The sequence below is a fragment of the Alosa sapidissima genome, chromosome 15 (assembly GCF_018492685.1).
Source record: "Alosa sapidissima isolate fAloSap1 chromosome 15, fAloSap1.pri, whole genome shotgun sequence".
Taxonomy (NCBI): Eukaryota; Metazoa; Chordata; class Actinopteri; order Clupeiformes; family Clupeidae; genus Alosa; species Alosa sapidissima.
The window spans coordinates 2,208,388-2,230,633 of NC_055971.1; the positions used below are offsets into that span (position 1 = coordinate 2,208,388).

Sequence of the window (22,246 nt, forward strand, 5' to 3'; positions counted from 1 at the left end):
AACGATCTCTTGTTAAATTCACAGTTGACCCAGTCAACAAAAACATAGGTTGGAAACCCCATCCCACTTTTCACTTACTGCACAACCAAAAACACCCCACTTTGGTGATTTCGTCTCCTCTCCATATCACTGTAACGCTAAGTTTAGTCCTAGGCCATTAAACTAAACAAAGACCTTGAGAAACAACCACACCGTTCACTTCAGCAAAAATAATGACTGTAGCAACAGTAACTCCTATTTTCTCTTCAGCACCCGCACAGCATTTATCACAAACCCCACACAGCTTTTATCACAAAACCCACACAGCTTAGCATTAGGGGTGTAACGGTACACAGAAGTCACGGTTCGGTTCATACCTCGGTTCGGACATCACGGTTCGGTACGAGTTCGGTACAATGGAGGGAAAAGCAAAACCAAAAATGCAGAAAGCAATTTTTTTTATTGTGCATGTATCAGGCTGTACCACCTAGTGTCATACAGTCTCTTCCCTGAGCTATCTGCAACAGCCTGAAGTGTGTAAGATGTAGGCTAAACAGTACAATAAGTACCCAGACTCCATCTGTAAGTTGTAAACAAAATAAGACAATCAGCTATAAAACTTAAAATAGGCCTACAGCCCGAATCTATTCCAATTACCCAAAATATGTGTACACTTTAACCGTTTACTATCAGAAAACTTTTTATATCAAATGACATCTAGAGCTCATCAATCATTGATATAGGTATATAGATATGTTACTTGTCAGATGTGAAGTTTCAAAATCTGCCCTCGAAGTCTGTTTGAACCCGAAGACTCAGTCTGACCTCGCCGAATGGATGTTCTCGTCTTCCCCGTCCTTTTGCATCCGGGTCGCGGCACCAAATGTTGGATTCACGATCGTTTTGCATTGTGTTTTAGTTCTGATGTCTGTATTGAAGATGGTCAATAAAGCTTGACGGCTGGATCAGGATCGGTGATCAAAAGAATTTATTGTAGATGGTACAACACTCACTAACCGAGCACAGGCTAAGTCTCAAACAGTAAAACTGCACAGAGTCTAACAGGTGTGGTAGTTAGTAGAAGCGGGCTGCTGTTGAGCGACTTGGCATAAGATGCTCCCCCAGTCGCTTCCTCGATCCGTCTCGAAGTCCAAACCTGAGACAAAGCCTGTTATACTAAAATCATATCAACGTAAATCATGCCAACGTGGAAGGTACCAGCCATAGCTCAAAAATAATAGGAAGATGGAAAAGTACTAGCCCTGAAAACAGAATAACAAGGTGATATCTTATTCCGTCCATGCTATCACTAAGGCCATCAGTCTGACCTTTCTGATGGTAAATCCTATGTGTAGCCACACAGGCGCCTAAAGATTAGAGCTAGGGAGTGAAACAATGGCATGCACCTCTCCACGTCTCTACTACACACAAAAGTAACACAAAAGTAACACAGATGAACACATCAGAATACATACAGAAATACCCCAGATTTCTACACAATCAGGAGATCATATCAGCAGGTCCACAGAAAACGCAATAGCATTTGCTTTGAACACTGTTCTCGCTCACCTGGATAAGAAAAACACCTATGCTCTTCAACGACTACAGCTTCGTTTTTAACACCATAGTTCCATCCAGGCTCATCATGGAACTGAGAGACCTGAACATCAGTTCCTCCCTGTGCAGTTGGATCCTTGACTTCCTGACTGACAGGACACAGGCGGTACGGCTGGGTAACATCATCTCCTCCACTCTAACATGTCCTAACCGGATGCGATGCGAGCAAACATTAGTGATAAAATCAGTTTAATTCCATTGTTTTCAATTGGAGTGTCCTGACTGCAAGCGACGCGAGCAGCGCGATGCACGGAACGTGAGAACTTTTGTCGGACGCCCCATGTCTATTTTCTTTGCCACTCGCGTTGCTCTGATTCAGTGAGAGGGAGTTAAGTCATTTAGAGACGAAAGACTGCGTCGCAGGAAGTGCACCATAACAAAGGGACGCCAGACCCTCTTGTAACAGCTGTACTCAGTGGTACTGCAGACTCTTAAAAGTAGTTAGAACTATAAGGCAGAAAAATGACAAGTTTCCTCATGCTGCTTCTTTATGTTGGAATGTGCAAAAATGTACAAACAATCAAGAGGATGCCTTCTTGTATGATTTCTGCAACAGTGATACTGCAAACGTGTTGATAGCCTTGTTGATTTATATGCTGTAGCCTAGTGTAAAGCATGTCACACAGTAGCCTAGCCTACAGAAAACACTTAATTGATGTGATGTGATATAATGATAACTTGTATGCCTACAATGGTTTATTAAACATCATAGTAATTTATTTAGTCAGTCATCATGTTCATGCTAATGAATAGGAAGGACACCTAAACGATAGCCATAAACCAAAATTTCACGGAATATCTGCCGTGATTCCCTATGCGTGAGTCACGAGCTCCTTCCAGCTGACTCTGGCAGATCTCGTGGACACCAGGGTTCGACCAAGGGAAAACGGGTTCTGGTAGGGTGTTTGGCTCGGGGTCATGGTGCAAAGGATGCTCAAAATGCAAAATGCACTGTTCCAAATTATTATGCACAACAGAGTTTCAAGACATTTTATAGGTTGTAAAGAACTAAAAATTAGTAGATGTAGATCCAGGAATGCACTAATATTTTGTTCGTAGTACCAGTTTGAAACAATTGTTAGTTAACACTAAGTTGTAAATACTTCGGAAAAAAAATATATAGTTCTAGTTGTGGTAAACTTGTGGCAATGTTGCAGCAAATTTCCAGCAATGTCATATGCAAATTAAGTTTGTCACCAGAAGTTCACTGGAAGTTTGCCATCATTGGCTAAATGTGGTGGCAAATCACTGGTGAACACATTTGCCACTATTGGCAAACATCTCATTGTTGCCAGAACTTTGCTGGAAGTTTGCCTCTAGCAGCCAACACTAGCAAACTTCTGGCAATATTTTCTAGTGAACTAATTTGTTTCCCACAAATCACCCACAAGTTTGCTGCAAATCTGCCGCAAACTTTACATTTTTGTAAGGGAATTGCATCCATTGAACTTGTGAGTTCTTGGAGAGTTTCTGCTTTAATGTCTTTGCAGGATGTCAGAATAGCCGCTTCCAGAGCTGCTGCTTGGATGTGAACTGCCTCCCACCCTCATAGATCTTTTGTTTGATGATGCTCCAAGGGTTCTCAATAGGGTTGAGGTCAGGGGAAGTTGGGGGGCACACCATGAGTTTCTCTTCTTTTATGCCCATAGCAGCCAATGACCCAGAGGTATTCTTTGCAGCATGAGATGGTGCATTTGTCGTGCATAAAGATGATTTTGCTACGGAAGGCACGGTTCTTCTTTTTGTACCACGGAAGAAAGTGGCCAGTCAGAAACTCTACATACTTTGCCGAGGTCATTTTCACACCGTCAGGGACCCTAAAGCGGCCTACCAGCTCTCTCCCCATGATTCCGGCTCAAAACATTGTCTTTGTGTATTGTTCCAACAAATGTATTTTTGAAATGTTTCAAGAAATGTGCCAAAACGACCAAGATAAACTGCAATGTGTGGCATTTGAGAAAGGCTCTGTGTGGTAAACATGTGCATGCTCACATTCATATTTACAGCATATGATTGTAGTTTGTATTTGTTTGTATTCTTTAAATAACAAGGGCATGGCTAAGTGAAAATGACAATATGGGGGGGGAGTAATGGTGTGTGTACCTGTGTGTGTGTGTGTGTGGGGGGGGGGGGGGGGGGGGGGTGAAAGTGACATACCAAACCTGGTGCTCTGGCAGGGACACAAACATCACCTTCATAATAACGTCTCCCTGTGGCATTTTTAATTATGAGTCAAAAATAGGAGAGGTATCAGTTCCCAACTTCCAAGCCAAATGTCATTATACACATTTTAAAGCAGTCTCTCAGCATCAAATTACCCCTAACCCCCCTATTTTTCTCTCAGAAAACTTCACTATAGCCCATGCTATGGGATCACGAAATCAACTGAATTCTGTCATGTTAAATGTAAGCAGAGGTTCCTTCTAAATTCCCTCTCAACACACGCCACTTCTTTGAAATACTGTAAAATACCACTGGAAATCATTTGCTTGAAGTGATGAACAGGCACCCAGATCTTCCTGCCAGATATCAGGAAACAGGAAAGTTTGTATTGTCTGTATTATTACTCAGGCATTCTGCCTGGCTCCCATTACCTTCCCATTAAGGGTAGTGATTATTCTAGATATTCTATGTCAAGTCAAGTCAATTTATATAGCTCATTTCATACACAGATTTCATTCAATGTACTTTACATAAACAAGAGCAAACAGTAATAACAAATAAAAGCATAGAAGGGCAATATACAGTGTAGTCAAAGAATAGTTCAAAAGGTAAAGATCATAATAAAATGAAAACATAAAACGCACAAGGTAAAATCATTTAAAAATAAAGAATAATTAATAAGCAGAAAAAAACAAAGGCAAAAGTAGTAAAAAAGTTATAAAAGAAAATATAATTTTCAAGGCAGATTCAGAATTTGTAACAGTTTGGTCTTAAGTCTAGTTTTAAAACTGGCTACAGTTGGGGCCTTTTTGATGTCATCTGAAAGTTGGTTCCAGAGCTGACCCGCATAGCAGCTAAAAGCTGCTTCACCATGTTTAGTTCTAACAGTAGGTTTTACTAACAGGTTTTTCACCTGGGACCTGCGGACGAGAAGGTGTGTACTGCTGAAACATGTCTGATAGGTATTTAGGTCCTGCTCCATTTACTAATTTATAAACAAGCAATAGTGATTTAAAGTCAGTTCTGTGACTTACTGGAAGCCAGTGCAGAGACTTAGGGCCTGTCCACACAGAGACGCTTTTTAGGTTAAACGCAGAGGTTTTGCTTCGTCTTGGACGAGCGTCCAAACGAATCCTGTAAACGCACTGCCCGAAACCGCACTTTTCTGAAACCTGGTCCCAGAGTGGAGAAATCTGAAACCGTAGCCCGTTTGAATTCGTTTAGACAGCGAAACCGCACATCCTGCTCGCGTATCGATGATGTCATCGCCACACCTCAGCTGCCCTGGACTTGCACTTATAGTATTGCCTAACAATACTAGTTTTCTTACATGACATTACCTACGATTACACTCCGTAAGATAAATATCACAACTGGTGCTGCGCAGCGCCGATAGCTTATGACTTGGTGGACTGAACACTGTTTTTTCCCGGTGTTTTTTTATGCATTCTAGCTACTGTCAGTGATGCGAGAGAACTTAAGTTATTAGGAAAGTGCGGTGTAAGTTTAGGCTACATTAATTTGTGCATAGTGCCAGTGTCATTCATTTATTTTACCTGTCTTACAACATATATACATGCGTTCACAGTCGAGTGAAATCAGATATAAGCATACAAAGACGCTTAGAACTCACGTTAAGCCGATGGTAGCACACTGAATGCGAATGCACGATTTGATGCAGGCAAACGTATTGACTGTTACTAACGAAGGTTTTATAGCAATATTATAAATGTGGCGACAGAATAGCCTAGAACTTGGGTAAGCCTTGCGTTTAGTAGCCTAATTGCGGTGATCGCCAAAACTAATGTGAATCACGGACTATCCTACAGCCAAAGAAAGTAAAGGCGATTAGTAGGCCTACCTGCGTTAGCCAAATAAAGGACCCGTCACTGCACCCTTCACAAACCATAAAATAAAGTTTATTAGTTTTACAGTTGACAGTTCACCATCAGCCCACACAAACAAATCTGGTTTCCTTGCACTAGCCATTTCGCCGTAGCCTATTCTGTCTGTTTTTAAGGCGCAAGTTTTGCAAGTTTTGGTGAATTTCTGTAAAGACACAGTACCACCTATAGGCCTGGGGTATGAAGTAACGTGTTGAGTCGTGTTGAGATGGATCCGTTTGGACGCAAATATTCTTGATACGGTTCCAGGGAAGACGGAGGAAAAAAAGATCGGTTTGGTACGTGTGGACTAGGCCTTAAGAGCAGGAGTAATGTGGTCAGTTCTTTTAGTTTTTGTTAGAATCCTAGCTGCTGCATTTTGTATCACCTGAAGCTGTTTGATAGTCTTTTTAGGAAGCCTGTGAACAGTCTATTGCAGTAATCAACCCTGCTGGAGATAAATGCATGAATGAATTTTCCTAAGTCATGTTTTGACATCAGCCCTCTAAGTTTGGCAATATTTTGAGGTGGTAAAAAGCTGATTTAGTTATCGCTTTCATGTGGCTGTTGAAATTTAGATCATTGTCAATTAATACACCAAGATTTTTAACAGTATCCTTTGCCTTCAACCCTTTTGTGTCAAGGAGAGTGGCAACCCTAAGTATTTCCTCCTTTTTACCAAACACAATTACTTTAGTTTTTTCTTTGTTCAGCTGAAGAAAAAGCTTGAAACATCCAGGTGTTGATTTGTTCTATACGCTGACACATAGATTCAAGGGGACCATAGTCGTTTGGTGACAGAGCTAAGTAAATTTGTGTGTCATCTGCATAGCTATGATATGAAATCAAATTATTTTGGATGATTTGTCCAAGTGGGAGCATATAGAGGTTGAATAATAGTGGCCCCAAGATCGACCCCTGGGGAACACCACAGGTCAAGGACGTTGGTGTTGAGGTACAGTTTCCGATGGCAACAAAGAAGCTTGTTTCTTGTAGATATGATTTTAGCCAGTTTATAACTATGCCTGTAAATCCAACCCAGAGTTCTAGTCTGTGTAGTAAAATATTGTGATCAACAGTGTCAAATGCTGCACTAAGGTCCAATAGCACTAGGACTGATGTTTTACCTGAATCTGTGTTGAGGCGTATGTCATTGAAAAATGTAATGAGGGCTGTTTCAGTGCTGTGATTTGCCCGAAAACCAGACTGAAAGTAATTAAAATACCCATTTGATGTTAGGAAGGTGGTTAGTTGATTAAAGACTACTTTCAGTAATTTCGCCAATAAAAAGATAGATTGGATATGGGCTGGTAATTGTTTAGCATGGAGGCATCCAGGTTATTCTACTTGAGAAGTGGCTTTACAACAGCTGTTTTCAGTGACTTAGGAAAAGTGCCAGACAGCAGTGATACATTTACAATTTGAAGGACATCTGCCGCTATAAGGTGAAAAACAGTTTTGAAGAAATTGGTATGCAGAGTGTCTAAGACACATGTGGAAGAGCTGAGATTCTGTACCGTTTTTTCAAGTGTTTCGTAGTCTATCAAGCTGAACTCTGACATCAAGTTAAGTTTCCCTCTGTTTGTAGCTGGAAGTTCCGGTTGTTGAATTAGTAATTGAGCAGATATGTTAAGTCTGATTTTGTCAATTTTACATTTGAAAAAAGATTTAAAAAAAAAAAAAAAAAAACCCTCATGCATGGGTCTTGGGTTTTGTTTGTTTGTGTGTGTGTGCTGTGTAGAAGTGCAGGGGCTTACGACTTTGGCCTCCACAGGGAGAGACGGCAGATAACTTTAACTGGGGTGCTCAGCGGCACTCCATGGACAGCCTGGATAAAGGTGAATTGCAGACTCTGAAGGAGAGTGAGCTGTTGGGCAACACAGTACACCTGGAACAGACAGTCCACCAGGACTCAGACGAGTCATCAGAGGAGGATTCTCTCACGGCCAGCCAGATTCTTGCACACTCACAGATCGTAAGTTCCGCAATTGATAATGATGCTTTTACAGGATATGGCAAATATTTATACCACCTTATTTTGTTTTTTAACTGTTTTTGGTTCTCTTTTTTGCAGGCTATTGGTTTTCAGCAGTAATTTTATTGTTTGTTACTTGTGTTTAATAATGGTCCCAAAAGTTTCTATTTCTGTTCTTACTATTTTTCTGACTAAGAAAATTAGCCAAGTATCTTGGTAGCATGTCACAATATGTCTGCTGTTTATAAGGTTATTTCTAGGCAGTCTAGCTAGTTATTTTGCATTCATAAATGTGAACAAGGTAAACCATGAGAATGACTGTCATTATAGATGGTCAGCCTCTCTCCAACTGAGGAGATGAACAACATGGATTGCCCGTCAACCTGCTTGGACACAGCCTCTACAGAGTCACCTCTCTTGCACACCAGAACACCCAGTTTTGAAATCTCTCTCCCTTGGGACACAAACCGACAGGTGAGTAAGGGCTTCCAGAAGTCAGGCCTCTGGGGAGATACTCAGTGTTCCCACCATATTAAGAGTACTGATTAAATCACATTTCCATTAAGCACATTTTACACATTAAAAAATCTGTTTAAGGTGTTGTCTGTTATTCCATTGTCAAGAAAGCCAAACCAGACTACAGTATCCACATACTAAGCATGACAAACAGGTACAATAGGGTGGAACTAGTGACCTGCAGACCATTGATTTTTCAGCTACGTATATAGACACATATCAAAAATTCTGATTAGTTACACGAATTGGACATGTCAGAATGCAGCTGAGGAGAAGAAGTGTGCATCCATTTCACGCTACAATATTGTAACTAATCTAGACTAGACTAGCTACTTAATCATTTAAACCAATGCTGTTCAGTGTATTGACTGTAGTGCGATTTACATTTGTATGATGTACAATTCAAACAAAACTATGGTTTGATAATTTTATTTTTATTATTATTATTAATTCTCCTCTTCAGCCTCAGACTGAGCTGCCAGTAGAGAATGAGGAGGGTCCTGTTCAAGAAGGAGACCTGCCGCGCCCACTCTCTGTGGATGAGCTACCACTAACCTTTGCCTGTGCTGACAGGATGGACATGATAGAGGGAGAAAAGAAGGCAGAGCAGGAATTGGAAGCCAACTGTATGCACAGGTGGCCACTTACACTGATCTACACTCACCAGTGATGTCAACTTTCCTCATGGAAATATTGTTGTTGATAATTATTTATCTCTGTTTCTGCTGTCTTACTGTTTCTCATAGGCCTTACTATGTGATATCAGAAAAGCAAATCAGGGCCTGCATTCACAAAGCATTTTTCTTCCCACTAAGAATACCCCTAAGTCAGACTAAAGGTTTTGAAGTTTCTGCCTTAAAGGAACACAGCAACATTTTGTAAAATTAGCTTATTAAAGGAGAATTCCGGTGTGATATTGACCTAAAGTGTATTGAAGCATGATACCGAGTGTGAACGTATGTCTCATAGCCCATCTCGGCTTGTCCCCTGCACTCCAAAATCTGGCGCTAGTTAGCCGATGCTACCAACAGCTTTTTCAATAGTGGTGCTTCGGCATCGGGCTAGCCATGCAAATAAATCACTGTTTTACACCCATTTACGAGGCTCAATGTATCTCCACACTTCATTGGTAGACTTCCAAGGGCCCTGACATTTAAAACGAGACATTGAGAACTTTGAAAAAGCACTGGTAGTTTACTTACAAGACGATTTATACAGACAGTATCTTCACGAAGTTTAGCGTTTGCAGCCATCTTGAATTTAGTCACGATAAGTCAAGCAACGAGTAAGAATGAACAGGTATGATAAGGGATCAGATTCCAAAAATAATTCAGTGGAAATGCATGGATTCCAGTTTCTTCCAGTAGCAGCAACTGCAATATCACACTGGAATTCTCCTTTAAGTTTAGCATAGCTTACTGTGATAAACTCTGGTAACAAGGGGTGCTTCAGACTTAATTACTGCACGCACAGAGACAAGAAGGGTATGTCTCATCTTATCTAACTCCGGGGGAGATGGTGAATTAGCGAATTTCCCAAAATGTTGGTGTCCTTTAAAAGGGTGTATGAAATCGGTCCTGAGTACACTGGGTTAAGTAGACAATGGGCCCTATTTTTGTGGTCTAAAACGCATGATCACTGGGAGTGTTTTCGTTATCAAACGTCGGGCGGATGGCGCAACAAGGGGTTCCTATGTTTCTTAATCAGTCATGGGTGTGTTTTGGGCGTAACAATCCTTTAAACTAATGAGTGACATCTGTCATTCCCTTTAACAGCAAGCACCACGACTTCAAATAGAGCATCAGTAGTTTGATGGTCACCGGCGCATTTGAAGGAATTTGCATGCACGCAAGACTGTATGGAACAGGTATTCCACTAAACCATGCTTTACTAGCAGAGTATATAGCCTACACACATCTGCCCTCGTCTATTATTTGAACTCATTGGCAAAGTGAAACTAACTTCACCATAGTCAATGACAAAACAGTTATACACAGTTACTTTCACTATTGACTGACAATAGGTTACTATCGAAAACATAGCCTGAAAAAAGCAACACTTATTGAAACCCAATAATGTTCGAATGAGTAAAAAACCTAGGACCAAGGACATTATTTCTGCTGAGGAGTAGCCTATATCTCGTGACAGTGCGTCTTCAGCTGCTCCATGTGTGCCTCTCACCTGATCATTTTTAAAGGGACACCAGGCAACGTTTTCATGTTAATCAAGTCAATTCGGTATATGGTTAAATGACTCATTACAGGGCGAATGAAGACTCTCGCCCACCCCTACTGCCTTTAGGAAGAATATCCCGCTTGCAAATTCGGTGTATCGTACCCGTCGACCTTCAGTCTCACAAAGTCTCAGACATCACGAGAAGCAGGATCAGTTTACATTCTGCATCCCCAGCACAGAGGCAGGCTAACGAAACGCTAGCGATTGTTGCAAACGTGTGTATAATGGCAGAGCCGGCGAAAAAGCAGCGAAAACCCTTGACGGAAGATGCAAAGAAAAGGAAAAGAGCTTTAGACCGAGCGAAGGCTCGCACACGTATTGACACGTACAGACGCTAGGAGGAGCTTCGTAGAGAAAAAACCTCAGGCTTGCCTGGTGTCCCTTTAACCATTATTACCAATTTGCAAATTATGATGAATAACTACTCATTGGGAGATGTATTTCATTATATATTTATTCTAATTATGTTTCCCATTGTAATCGTTTGATTTGTAATGTTTTTCATGGATGTGCGCTGGTGCACGTTCCTGTGGACGAGAGAAGCAGGGTGTAGTTGTGCACCCTCCCATATCACTGTTGATAATGTGCTCTTAAAATAACATAAACAACTCGCCATGGATTTCTGACCAGGTTTCTCTTGGTCAGTGGCGTAATGCATTTTAGGTAATGTACGATAGTGATTTTTAGATAATGCGCCAGACCCCTCCTTAGTTCGTTAATTGCCACACCCCTTGGCGTGTTGTTCAATTAAAGAGACGCGCATAGCGCAAAACTCAAGTGTACAATAGGAATACATGTTGCGTTTTGATGATATGCTTTCTGCCAGGTTTTGAGTCATGAAAATAGGGCCCAATGTCTGACAGCAACAGCTTTTCTCTGCCTGACAAGACACTCCATGAACAGGAATGATCAAATATGCTCATTCCAGTGTAATAATCAAGGAACACCATGAGCGCAGCAGCACGATCATGCAGCACCTGAAAATAGTCCCCTTAGGCTAACTTCCAGCAACAAGGTTGAGCTGCAGCAGACGAATTGGTTAGTGACTGGATTACTACGCCTGAATGAGAGTATAGTTCCATGTCAAATCAGCCTAGAAAATCGCCACGTTTCATTTTCCGTTGGTCTTATTACACTTTCTAATTTTAGAGGAGACGCGTTTTAAATAGGAAAATTACTGGAAATCTTAGTCACTTTTAAACGTGATGCTAGCAGGCGAGATGCCAATGGTCTAATCCGATTCAATGATCTATGCTAGGCTGGAGCTAAAAGTGGTATCGCCAGACTCCGATAACGGCTGGATGAACTGGAGAAAGGTAAAAATCAATTGTTTAACTCAAGGGGAGGTGGAAAATGAGTGTAATTCCCCAAATGGTGGAATATCCCTTTAAATATGCCAATAAGTCCCATACAGTCATTTTGTAATAATCAATTAGGCTACTTAGTTATAAACATTGAACACCAATTGGGAAGGCAATAATTATTGCATGATCAATGTTCTATCATTACATTTGGCTGACGCTTTTTAACCAGAGTGACGAACAAGGGAAACATCAAGGTAGAGTAAGATAGGACAAGATAGTGCCGCAGTTAGTGCTACTTCCATACAGTCAAGTGTCAGTTCTAGTCAGGTGGTAAGTGCTAGCATTAGCAAGTTAGTAGTGCTACGAGAGGATATACTGTCAGTTCTCTCAGCTGGGTCTTCAGGAGTTTTTTGAAGCTATATGCTGCTGACAACGGTACAGCCAAGGTTCTCACACGTACTATTGGCTCAGGATGCCTAGCGCAAGAGAAGTCTTGGATTGGTGTGACTGCAGGCTGATCATGTTAGCCCTGGCATGGGTTAACTTAACATTGCTTTATGCTTCATAACTGAAGTAATGTGGAACTCTGTAATGTGGCTAACTTTCTGTGGACCTATAAAGGGTAAGATAGGCAACTGGTATCATAATTAGGTTCTGCTGTCTGTTGATCATTGCAAGATGACAATTTTAACCACTTGTTACAGCAGTGCAATTTTATGCCATGCTAATTTCTAGCCCATCAGCCTCTGATGTTAGGCTATGCCCTCCGTTCCTTATCAACATGACTTTTGACAATGATTTTGTGAGTTGCATGTGATCTAGGATATGACAGTTTTGTAGCGTTTTGGCATATACGAGGCTGCATCCATCGCTTTGCATTCTTATGATGTCATCACACTATGTCTCAGAAAGTATTTTACAATATTTAAAAAATACAAAACAAGTAATTTGATACAAATTATGAAGACATTTCCATCACCCCAATCAAATACAAATTACAGTTAATAATTTGTATTTTGTTTTCGTATTTTAAATATGTATTAGAAATACTGCCCATCCCTTTGGGTAGGGACTAGTTTTGGAAAGGCCCTGGTGTTTGGGCTTTAGCCTCCATGGCTATGAAAGGGTTGACCTTAACCTGAAATCAAAACTGACATGTTTTATTTATTTGTCACTTTTATTTGGACACAGCTCTTTGCTCTGCAGGGGCAGTGTGGAGCAATACAGCCAGGCTGGAGAGGTACTGGAGTCGTGCTCCTCCCCACCTCCTTCTCCCTTCTTCTCTGCCATCCTGGCAGCATTCCAGCCCGCAGTATGTGATGACGCTGAGGAGGCCTGGCGCAGCCACTTCAACCAGCTGATGTCCGACAATGATGGCTCCTCCGCTGTCTACACATTCCACATGTTTGCCTCCCTTTTCCAGGTAAGCTGAGCTATGCAACTGCAGTACAGATTAAATGAGTGTATAAGGTGAGTGATCAGAAGTAACCTGATTGGATTTCGGCTATAGGATTGGATCAAATCAAAGGACAAAAAAAGGATTGTGAAATCAGACTAGGGGCGCTATCTTGCACTTTAGCACAATTGACTTTGCGCAAATCGCTTTGTGGGCTGATCTTGGGCGCCGTTTCTATTTTACCGGCGGGATAATGACTGTTGCGCCCGACGCAAATCTAAAGTGGGGTGGACTGTAGTAGCTACATTATTCATGGGTGTGGTTTGGGCGTAACGTGCAATAAAACAATCAGAGAGTCATCTCACATTCCCTTTAACAGGCACGCTTGTTCCATAGCGGATTGCTATTATGATGGCTGATTTGCAAGGCGCAGCCAGGAACGGTTCACAGCGCTATAGTCAGTTGGGAACAGTTTGCTATTGTTTTTTCCTCTTGACAAAATGTAATACAGAAATGTCACTTTCCAATGTTTTGGGATCACTCTCACTGAATCATGAGGTTATGAATGCATGGTGATATGTTTGCAATGTAGCCTAATCTAACATTACCTCACTATAGACAATGCAGATCTGTCAGATAAGCTCTCCTCTCCCGTGCTGCTGCTGGGGCATTTGGGTTAAATGGCATCGGCATGCAGTTCAACATCACGTCTCATTAAGTCCACTAATATTTCCTAATTTATGTCATCAACACATCCGTGATTCGTGGAAATGTGTACGCTAGATTTATACCTATTTTTTCACATCGGACACCACACTGATTTCACTCGTGTAGCAATATTTGTCCTTGTAATTATGTATGGTTTGGAGAAATGGGAACTGCGTCGGATGAGAGGAGCAAAGTGCATCGCACAACACAGGCGCCCAAGCAAGCGCTCCTGCAAGTGTAAGCTACGGCTGTACTTTAGCAACAGGCAACTCAACAACGAGAAACAGTTTCCAAGTTGACCTAACTTTCCAACTATGCACAGTATCCCATTAACTGCATGACAGTAGGCTATTTGCAATATTTTATGTAAAGTAGAGTTTGTAAACACGTTATCATCAACTTAATGCACGCACAACTTTTGTTTGAGCAGTAGAGAGATAACATAACAATGAATGGACCCAGCAACTACAGAAATTGTAGCCAAGGCTACTTGCTGCTTTCTTTTACCGTCTATGGTTGCTGGTTTAAGCTAATTCACAAATTCAAGACTTCAAGGCCATCATGGATATAAAACGTTTTTTGAAAACAACGAAAGGATGGAGGGAACATAGCAAAGTTTGGAGTTATTTCAGATGGGCTACAACAAGGTAGGCAAAATTGTGGTGCTTGTCAAAACCTTAGCGCAGCTGGAAAAATGCTTATAGGCTGATGTTAAAGCGCACACGATGTTTAAAGCCATGGAACGGTAAATTGGAACAAAACTAAAAAGGTAGGTTTAGCCTTTATAGGGCTGTATAAAGTTGTCCAAATTAATAGGTTGAAATTAGGTGTTGTTGTTGTAAAGATATTGCATGTAGATGTACTATATAGGCTACTAAATTTTTAGTTGACCAATGCACGAACAAAACCGGGAAACGGACAAATATTATCAAGGCTTTGAATGTTTCCATCTGTGCACAGTGTGTCTGTAGATCGGTGTGCATAGCATTCATTCATGCAGGCCTGTGGCCTTAAAATAGCATCTGAATTTGCACCACTGACTTTAGACCAGGAGGTTCCTGGTCTGTGGCGGAATTGTTTTCTGAAACTGCAAAATATCAACAGGGACCGTTTGCGCCGCAACACACCCCCTCTTTCCGCTGAAACACCCCTGTGGGCGCACATGTACCTGTGGAGGGAAAATTCCAATATGCGCTGACTGCAAAATAGGAAAGACAAAAGCGCGAGTATACAAAGTCAATTGCACTGGTGTGCAAGATAGAGCCCTACATCACATAATATTATTCCAATTTTGGTTTTCATATGGATCAAACTTTCAGTATGTGTTGTTCAAAACTTTTTGATAGGATTGGGATCAGATGACTGTTTAAAAGAAAATGGAAAGGGATGTTTGTATTGCTTTATTGTGCGGTTTTCTTTCTCTTCAGATAAAAGCACTTGAAGTAACCCAAGCTGGCTATTCTACTTGTTCCTTACATAGCCACTAGGCTACACTGTGATATGTCTCATTTAGAGGCACAGGCACTGGTTATTTCCAGTATTGGGAGTAACAAGTTACAAAGTAACAAGTTACTGTAATTTAATTACTTTATTGGGTAATGAAGTAAGGTAACGCATTCAAATTTCAGTAACTAGTTAGTTATTGAATTATTGAAACATCCATTCCTGCGTTACTCACAGGGTCCCATCATGACAGTCTAAAACGCATGGTCACTGGCGAAAAGCTTATTTAAATTTAGTGGGATGTCCAGTCCACATTGGGACTGTTTTTGTTATCAAATGTCAGGCGGATGGCGCAATAAGGCATTCTTAGGTTTTTTAAATCAGTCATGGGTGTGTTTTGGGCGTAACATCATTTAAACCAATGAGAATGACAGTCATTCCCTTTAAGAACGTGCAGTGCAATTTTAAACAGCTCATCGTCATTTTTATAGTCAGTGGCGGATTTGAAGGAATCTGCTTGCACGCGAGACTGTATGGAACAGTTATTCCACTAAAGTAAACCATGCTTTACCATGCTTTACTAAAACCTAGCATAGTATAGCCTACACACATTTGCAGTCGTCTATTATTTGAACTTATTGGCAAAGTGAAACTAACTCCACCATGGTGTCAGTCAACGACAAAACAGTAAATACAGTTAATTACTTTGACTACTGACAGACAATGGGTTACAATCGAAAACATAGCCTAGGAAAAAGCAACACTTACCCCAATAATGTTTGAATGACTGGATAAAAAAAAAAACTTATCCTGCAGAGGAGTTGCTTACATCTTGTGACGTGCGTCTTCAGCTGTGCTTCGTATTTGCCTCTCCGTCTGTCAGGGAGTGCAGTATGGAGAGCTGGACCGAGGCGCAGGGCAAGACGAGGCACACTTAAACATGAAAACAGGAATCTTTAATGCACATGCACACTACAACCACGAAACAACATCAATGACCGACAGGGGACTGAGGGAGATAGAGGGTTTAAATACACAGGGGTTAAACAAGGCTAACAAGGCACAAGTGGACAAGAAACAAGAGACGGGTGAACACAGGGCTGGAAATCATAATTAAACTAGCAGACTAATAATGAGGAACAGGTGAGGGGCGGAGACACAGGGAACTGAGACATGGCAAGACAAACAAAGGAGCACATGGCTGACAGTAACTAAAACACAGGGACAGGAAGTAAACACAGGAGCACATGGCACAGGAGGTAAACAAAGGAGGGACAGGGAACACAGGATTGTTACACCGTCATTACCAATTTGCAAATGATGGTGAATAACTACTCATTGTGAGATGTATTTCATAATATCTTTATTCTAATTATGTTCCCCATTGTAATCGTGTCATTCGCGATTCTTAGACAACACGCCAGTTCCCTCCTCAGGTCGTTAGTTGCCATACCCCTTGGCGCGTTGCTCAAAAAAAGAGACGTGCAAAATGCACCCTGTATTTTTATTGTGTAACATTTATTTATTTACGATACTTCATTCACAAAGAAAATTGATGTCCTTAAAGTTTGGATTTTCCTTATTTATTTAATCAAGGCATTAAGATCCATTTCCAAAAGATGATTTTTTTTATTTCTCTTTTTAGTCAATTTTAGCATGGGGCTGAAGACTTTTTATAGGCACTGTAGGCTACAAGAAAGAGGCTTGGTCAATTGTAGGTAATGGCTTATGTTCTGGTTTGTAAATTAAGTTGCCCTTTGTTCAACTTTTTGCAGCACAACTAGGCTACGCACTTGGCTACAGGACGCACACATTTTGTTTGTTCAGGAGAAAGAGAATGATGATGCACGAAGGCTGTTTGTGGCTGGTTACCAGCATGCAATGTTTAGCTAAAGCCCATAGAATAATGCTTGTCAAAACGTCAGCCTTAGTAGCTGGATTATCTTGCTGAGTGAAGCCCTATGCTTTACTGATGTTAAAGCACACACGCGGTTTTAAGTCATACGCAATGGTAAGCTATGCTACTTTTAGCTGACCAATGTCGAACTTTAAAATGTGAATATTAACTCCCTTGAATTTCGCACCCTGGTTAGGGACCAACTAAAAAGTAAAGTAACGAGTAACAAGTAACTTTCCAAAAGGAGTAACGTGTAAAACGTCTCATTACAATTAAAAGAAGTAACTTGTAACTTGTAACACTAGTAATTTCCTAATCTTGAAAAGTTTGTATCTAGATCAGGGTGATCCAATCCAATGCTGCTCTGAAAATAACAGTATGAAAGGGAGATGGATTAACTGATTCTGGATAGTAAAATATGGGATTTCCAATTCCGGATTATTCTGATCCATTTTTTTTAACAGCTGGGCCCAAATGAATCATTAACCCGATTCACTTTTTATTCAGTGCATAAAGTTTACAACCCTACAGACTTCAAATGTCAGAGCTGCAGCAGCTATTTTTCAAATAACTTTGGCCATTGCTGCTTAAAAAGGTTTTTGTGCTGCACAGAGTATCCGGACAAATTTCTGCTTCTTGACCTATGATGCTGCTGGTTACCTTGGCGACAGCTTGCGAGGAATAGGATCAAAGTTTGTTAAGTCTTCACAAACACTGACATCCTGTGCGGAATGCCCTACTCTGTTTATAGATGCTGATACTGTAAGTGTGCCAATTTTTTTTCTATGATTGTTTTGTGTATGTAATTTTGTCTGACACAGCATCGTTTCATTCAGATAGCTAATTTAGCACTGTGTACCATATTGAAAACAGAAAAGAGAATTCCTGTAAAATATAAAACATCTGAATGTTTACCAGGTTTTGTTGACTGCATTGTTTGTTCTTTTCCAGATTATTTCTTTCGGGTTGCTAGAAAAGATTAAATTCTGTGTGCTGGAACTACAGGAGTATCTTGACACTTATAACATCAGAAAGGAAGCAGCAATATCAGTATGTCTTTTAAAAATCATATTTGTCTTAATATACAAAAGATATCTATCGTTCCATTCATCCAAATGTTTTTCCTTCTAGTGGTTACATAACTGTAAGGCCAGCTTCCCTCTAGACTTAAGAGATGGAGCCATCACATGCCAGACAGGAGACAATGAGGAGAAGGTACAACTTGTACACTACTAATTAAACTACTTATAGGAATGTACTTGTAGCCAGAGAGTTGGATCCTATAGGCTTAGATCTTGGGTAACTAACTGCTTCATGAAAGTGAGCTCAATTCATATTTATATTGTATCAGAGACACTGCTTATTCATTTATTTGAAATAATTCTCTTAATCATCATTATTTCATGGTGGCATAACAACAAAATGTGTGAGTGATGTCATGGTAATATACAAGAAACAAAGTCAAAGTAAACTCAGTAGTTATTTTGGATTAAATGTATATCAACCTTTCACATTTTCTGCCTCTTCTGATTACTCTGTGGTAGCTCTTCCATACCCCTCAGCTTTGTACTATTTTCTTGTCCACCTTTTGTTGTTATCCTTTACATTGACTCTCACATTCTTCTGTGCAATGGGACCCCTGAACTCTTCTGGGCTGTAGGGTACTCTATTTCAGAATATAGTTTTGCAACAACAAAGATGGGAGCTTTATTTACTGTATTTGGAAAAAGACTCAAGGTACATTTTATTAAAGACTACTCTAGCTTCCCTTGAATGCTCAAATGAAGAACACAATTCTGCTTGACTCCTTTGATGTTGCACTGCTTTTGCATGTCTAATGTGGTGTGTGTATGCCCCATGTACCTTGCTCTTATTAGAGGTCTTTATCCCAAATGGAGTTCTTGATCACATGTGTGTCCCCCAGTCCTGAGGAGAGCTTGGGGTGTCATGTTCATTCTTAAATAAAACAGGTGTAGACTTACAGTATGTCTGTGTGGTCAACATTACTACTGTATAAGACAACTGGTGTGAGACTGCAGCTTTATTCACGATACCGGGAGCATGTTACCCACATGAAATGTCGAAGTAACAAGCCCACATATCTGTGGGTAAAACCAGTTCTTATACCCTTAACACACACCCATGGAAAATCACAAGTTGTCACCCACCAGTGATCATCTAACATCTAACCATCTGGTTTTTAACAGAGATAAGAAATGTTTACAACCCCTTATCCTGAGGGTCACCATCAGGTAGATGACACAGGGGTTACCTTAGCACTCCTAAGTCAAAACATTCCTACAGAGGGGTTTCAAATGACACAGGGGTCAGAGTCAGAGGATGGTAACCAGATTTCACTATATATATATATATATATATATATATATATATATATATATATATACTAAACATTCAATGAGAGACATATAAAAATTATCCCACATCTGGCCCCGGGGTAGACTTACAGTATGTATTGCCCCTGTTATGCGCCATTGGAAGTTAAAAAGGCATTTTCATAAATTCACAGAGAGATTGCAAAAAAACCTGTAAAGGGAAAACTAAAAGCAACTGTCCTTTACATGGATCACTAGACTCTAGAGATTAGACTATTTGAAAAATACCTGGTGCTCATGATATGTTATACCATTAAGAGCTGCCATATGAACGATGAGCAGATTCTGTAGTCTGACATGTAAAATGACCTACTACAGGGCACTGGGTTAGTGTTAATTGTGTCACCTATTTTTAATTTAGTCTTAGTCTTAGTCTTGTGACGAAATGTCCTTTTTAGTCTTTGTCATATTTAGTCATTCAAATATCATTTTTTTTAGTCAAGTTTTAGTCGACTAAAAGTCTCGTCATTTTAGTCTAGTTTTAGTCAAAAGAAAACTAAAGGTATCTTAGTCTTAGTCAGTTTTAGTCAACACATTTTAGTCTTTTTTTTTATAACAAATTATTTCTGATTACCATTTGAGTCAAATAGTGTTTCACACATCTCAATTTTCCAACAATATTGTGTGTCCACAGGGCTACTCGTCTGTTATAATTACTCATTCTGATTTTTTGTCAGTCAGTATGTTTACATGCACAGGTAAGTCGAGCTACAGTTATAGCTCGGCTGGGATTTGACCATAGACAGTAAAAGATTTGACTGGACCACTGTCATTCGTAGACCAGTGTTTCTTAAAGTGTGGTCCGGGGATCACTGGTGGTCCGCAAGCTATCCCAAGTGGTCCGCGAGCAGACGTGGTAAAATATAATATAGATGAGTTGTTTGCAATATTGAACCAACTTGTATGTAAATATGCCAGTCATATTAAATCATACAGTATGAATCCACACAATAAGCAAAGTGCAAAGACAATAAGCAAGGTGGTTCAGTGAGTAGGCCTATTGTGTAGACTAATTATAGGCTACTGTTGAAGTAGGTCTAATCTTTTTTTTTTTTTAGCTAGGGTTTTAGCTAACTTCTGGGTATGTAGCATTGTGACATAAAGCTTAAGTAGTTAGCTTGCTAACTCTGGCAGAAATCTCCAGTGTTCTTGTTCCATGTAGTTTCGTGTTGCAGCCACAGGGTTGCAGCAACAGCACGTAGACTAGCCTACAGGAAAGCTGTTGCGTATGAACTCATTCGGAATATTTTGAAAACGTAACAGCTAGATATTCTTCTCTTCTCTAGTCTTCTCATTTTGTAGACGAAAATGAAGAGAGATTTTATCTTAGTTTTTATTTCATGCAAAACATTTTAGTCTCGTCTTTTTTCGTCAACAATAATGCATCTTAAGATAGTCTTAGTCAGTGTTTCAGGACATTACTGCCGTCTCGTCATCGTCTCGTCTTAGTCATGAAAAAAAAGGTTGTTGACGAACATATTTCCTCTCGTCTCATCTGACGAAATTAACACTACACTGGGTCTGAATATTTAGCATGGGTGGCCAGTACATCTCTTAAATTCACAAACTTCTCACAAATGTACAATTTATTATGTGTGTGCATGGCACACAGAGTTATAATATTGCTCTGCAATTAGGAAATTATCTGCAGGATTTTATTTTCACACATGCTTGTTTGTTTTTTTGGAAGTGGGTGAACATAATTATTAGTGATACTGCAATGTACAAAGCCTTTGAAAGATGCAAGGAGTGCTGGCTGCCTATAACCCCCCCCCCCCCCAACCACCTCCCCCCCTCGCTTCTTTTCCAATATGTATGTATTACATGGCCAGTGGGTGTTTGCTTTTTTTAGTCATTTTCATCATTCTCTTTACCTGATTTCTCTCTTACCTTGTGATTTGCCTACTTTGTAGCAAATGAAATCTCTGGCAGTAAGTTAACAATGTTAAATCTTTCACAGATAATCATCATGTACCCAAATACATAGATTTACAATTTAGGTTGTAATGGAGTTAAAGGTAACAGAACAAAATCACTGATTAGCCAATACTATTTTGTGTTTATGTAGTTTTAGGTATTACCAGGATAGTTTTGGAATGATGAACATAATACATATAATTAATTAATTAAGTGTACAAAAAGGTTTTAATTTTCAATTATACTTACCATTGTTTCTCATATTATAAATCAGTGTGTTTACGTCTCTTGCTTGTAAGCCATAATATTGGGTGGTTTCAGCTGAACATTAATTTCCTCTTTTTTTGTAAAGCATTTAACAGATTAGATAGAAACACTTTGACATTTGACTTTTCCTTTCTTTTTTTCTACCTTTTTTAGCTGCTCGAACTGTGTCAACGACTATACAAACTCCACTTTCAGTTGCTGCTGCTATTTCAGTCTTATTGTAAGCTTATTGGCCAGGTGCATACAATAAGCACTGGGCCTGAGGTATGTGAATGTTTAATCTATTTAACATTGTTGTAAATCTACAGATTTTGTACATTTTATTTTACCTGTATCCATTGGTTTTGCTGGAACAAATATCAGTTACTATTTGACATTCAAGAGCAGTGCCCTTTACCATACCTGCCAACATTTAGCTTTCCAAATATGGGAGATTTTTTTATTCTTAACATGTTTTTTACACTCCTTGCAACACTGCATTATGGAAGAGATACACATGCTAGTTATGTATCTATCTGCTGCCTGTAGCCATATGCCCTGTACTTCTTTGTGG

The 22,246-nt window shown here is 40.0% G+C and overlaps 1 protein-coding gene across 1 annotated transcript in view; it reads left to right on the forward strand.

The window, feature by feature from the left end:
- LOC121683381 (protein furry homolog) overlaps positions 1-22,246 on the forward strand; it is a 227,594-nt gene that overhangs the window by 202,272 nt on the left and 3,076 nt on the right. Inside the window, exons 51-58 of the mRNA XM_042063004.1 lie at positions 7,417-7,617; positions 7,948-8,091; positions 8,597-8,769; positions 12,864-13,095; positions 17,729-17,878; positions 18,068-18,166; positions 18,248-18,331; positions 21,847-21,957. Of these exons, the coding sequence (XP_041918938.1) occupies positions 7,417-7,617; positions 7,948-8,091; positions 8,597-8,769; positions 12,864-13,095; positions 17,729-17,878; positions 18,068-18,166; positions 18,248-18,331; positions 21,847-21,957 (1,194 nt within the window). The remainder of the gene's footprint in view (positions 1-7,416; positions 7,618-7,947; positions 8,092-8,596; positions 8,770-12,863; positions 13,096-17,728; positions 17,879-18,067; positions 18,167-18,247; positions 18,332-21,846; positions 21,958-22,246) is intronic.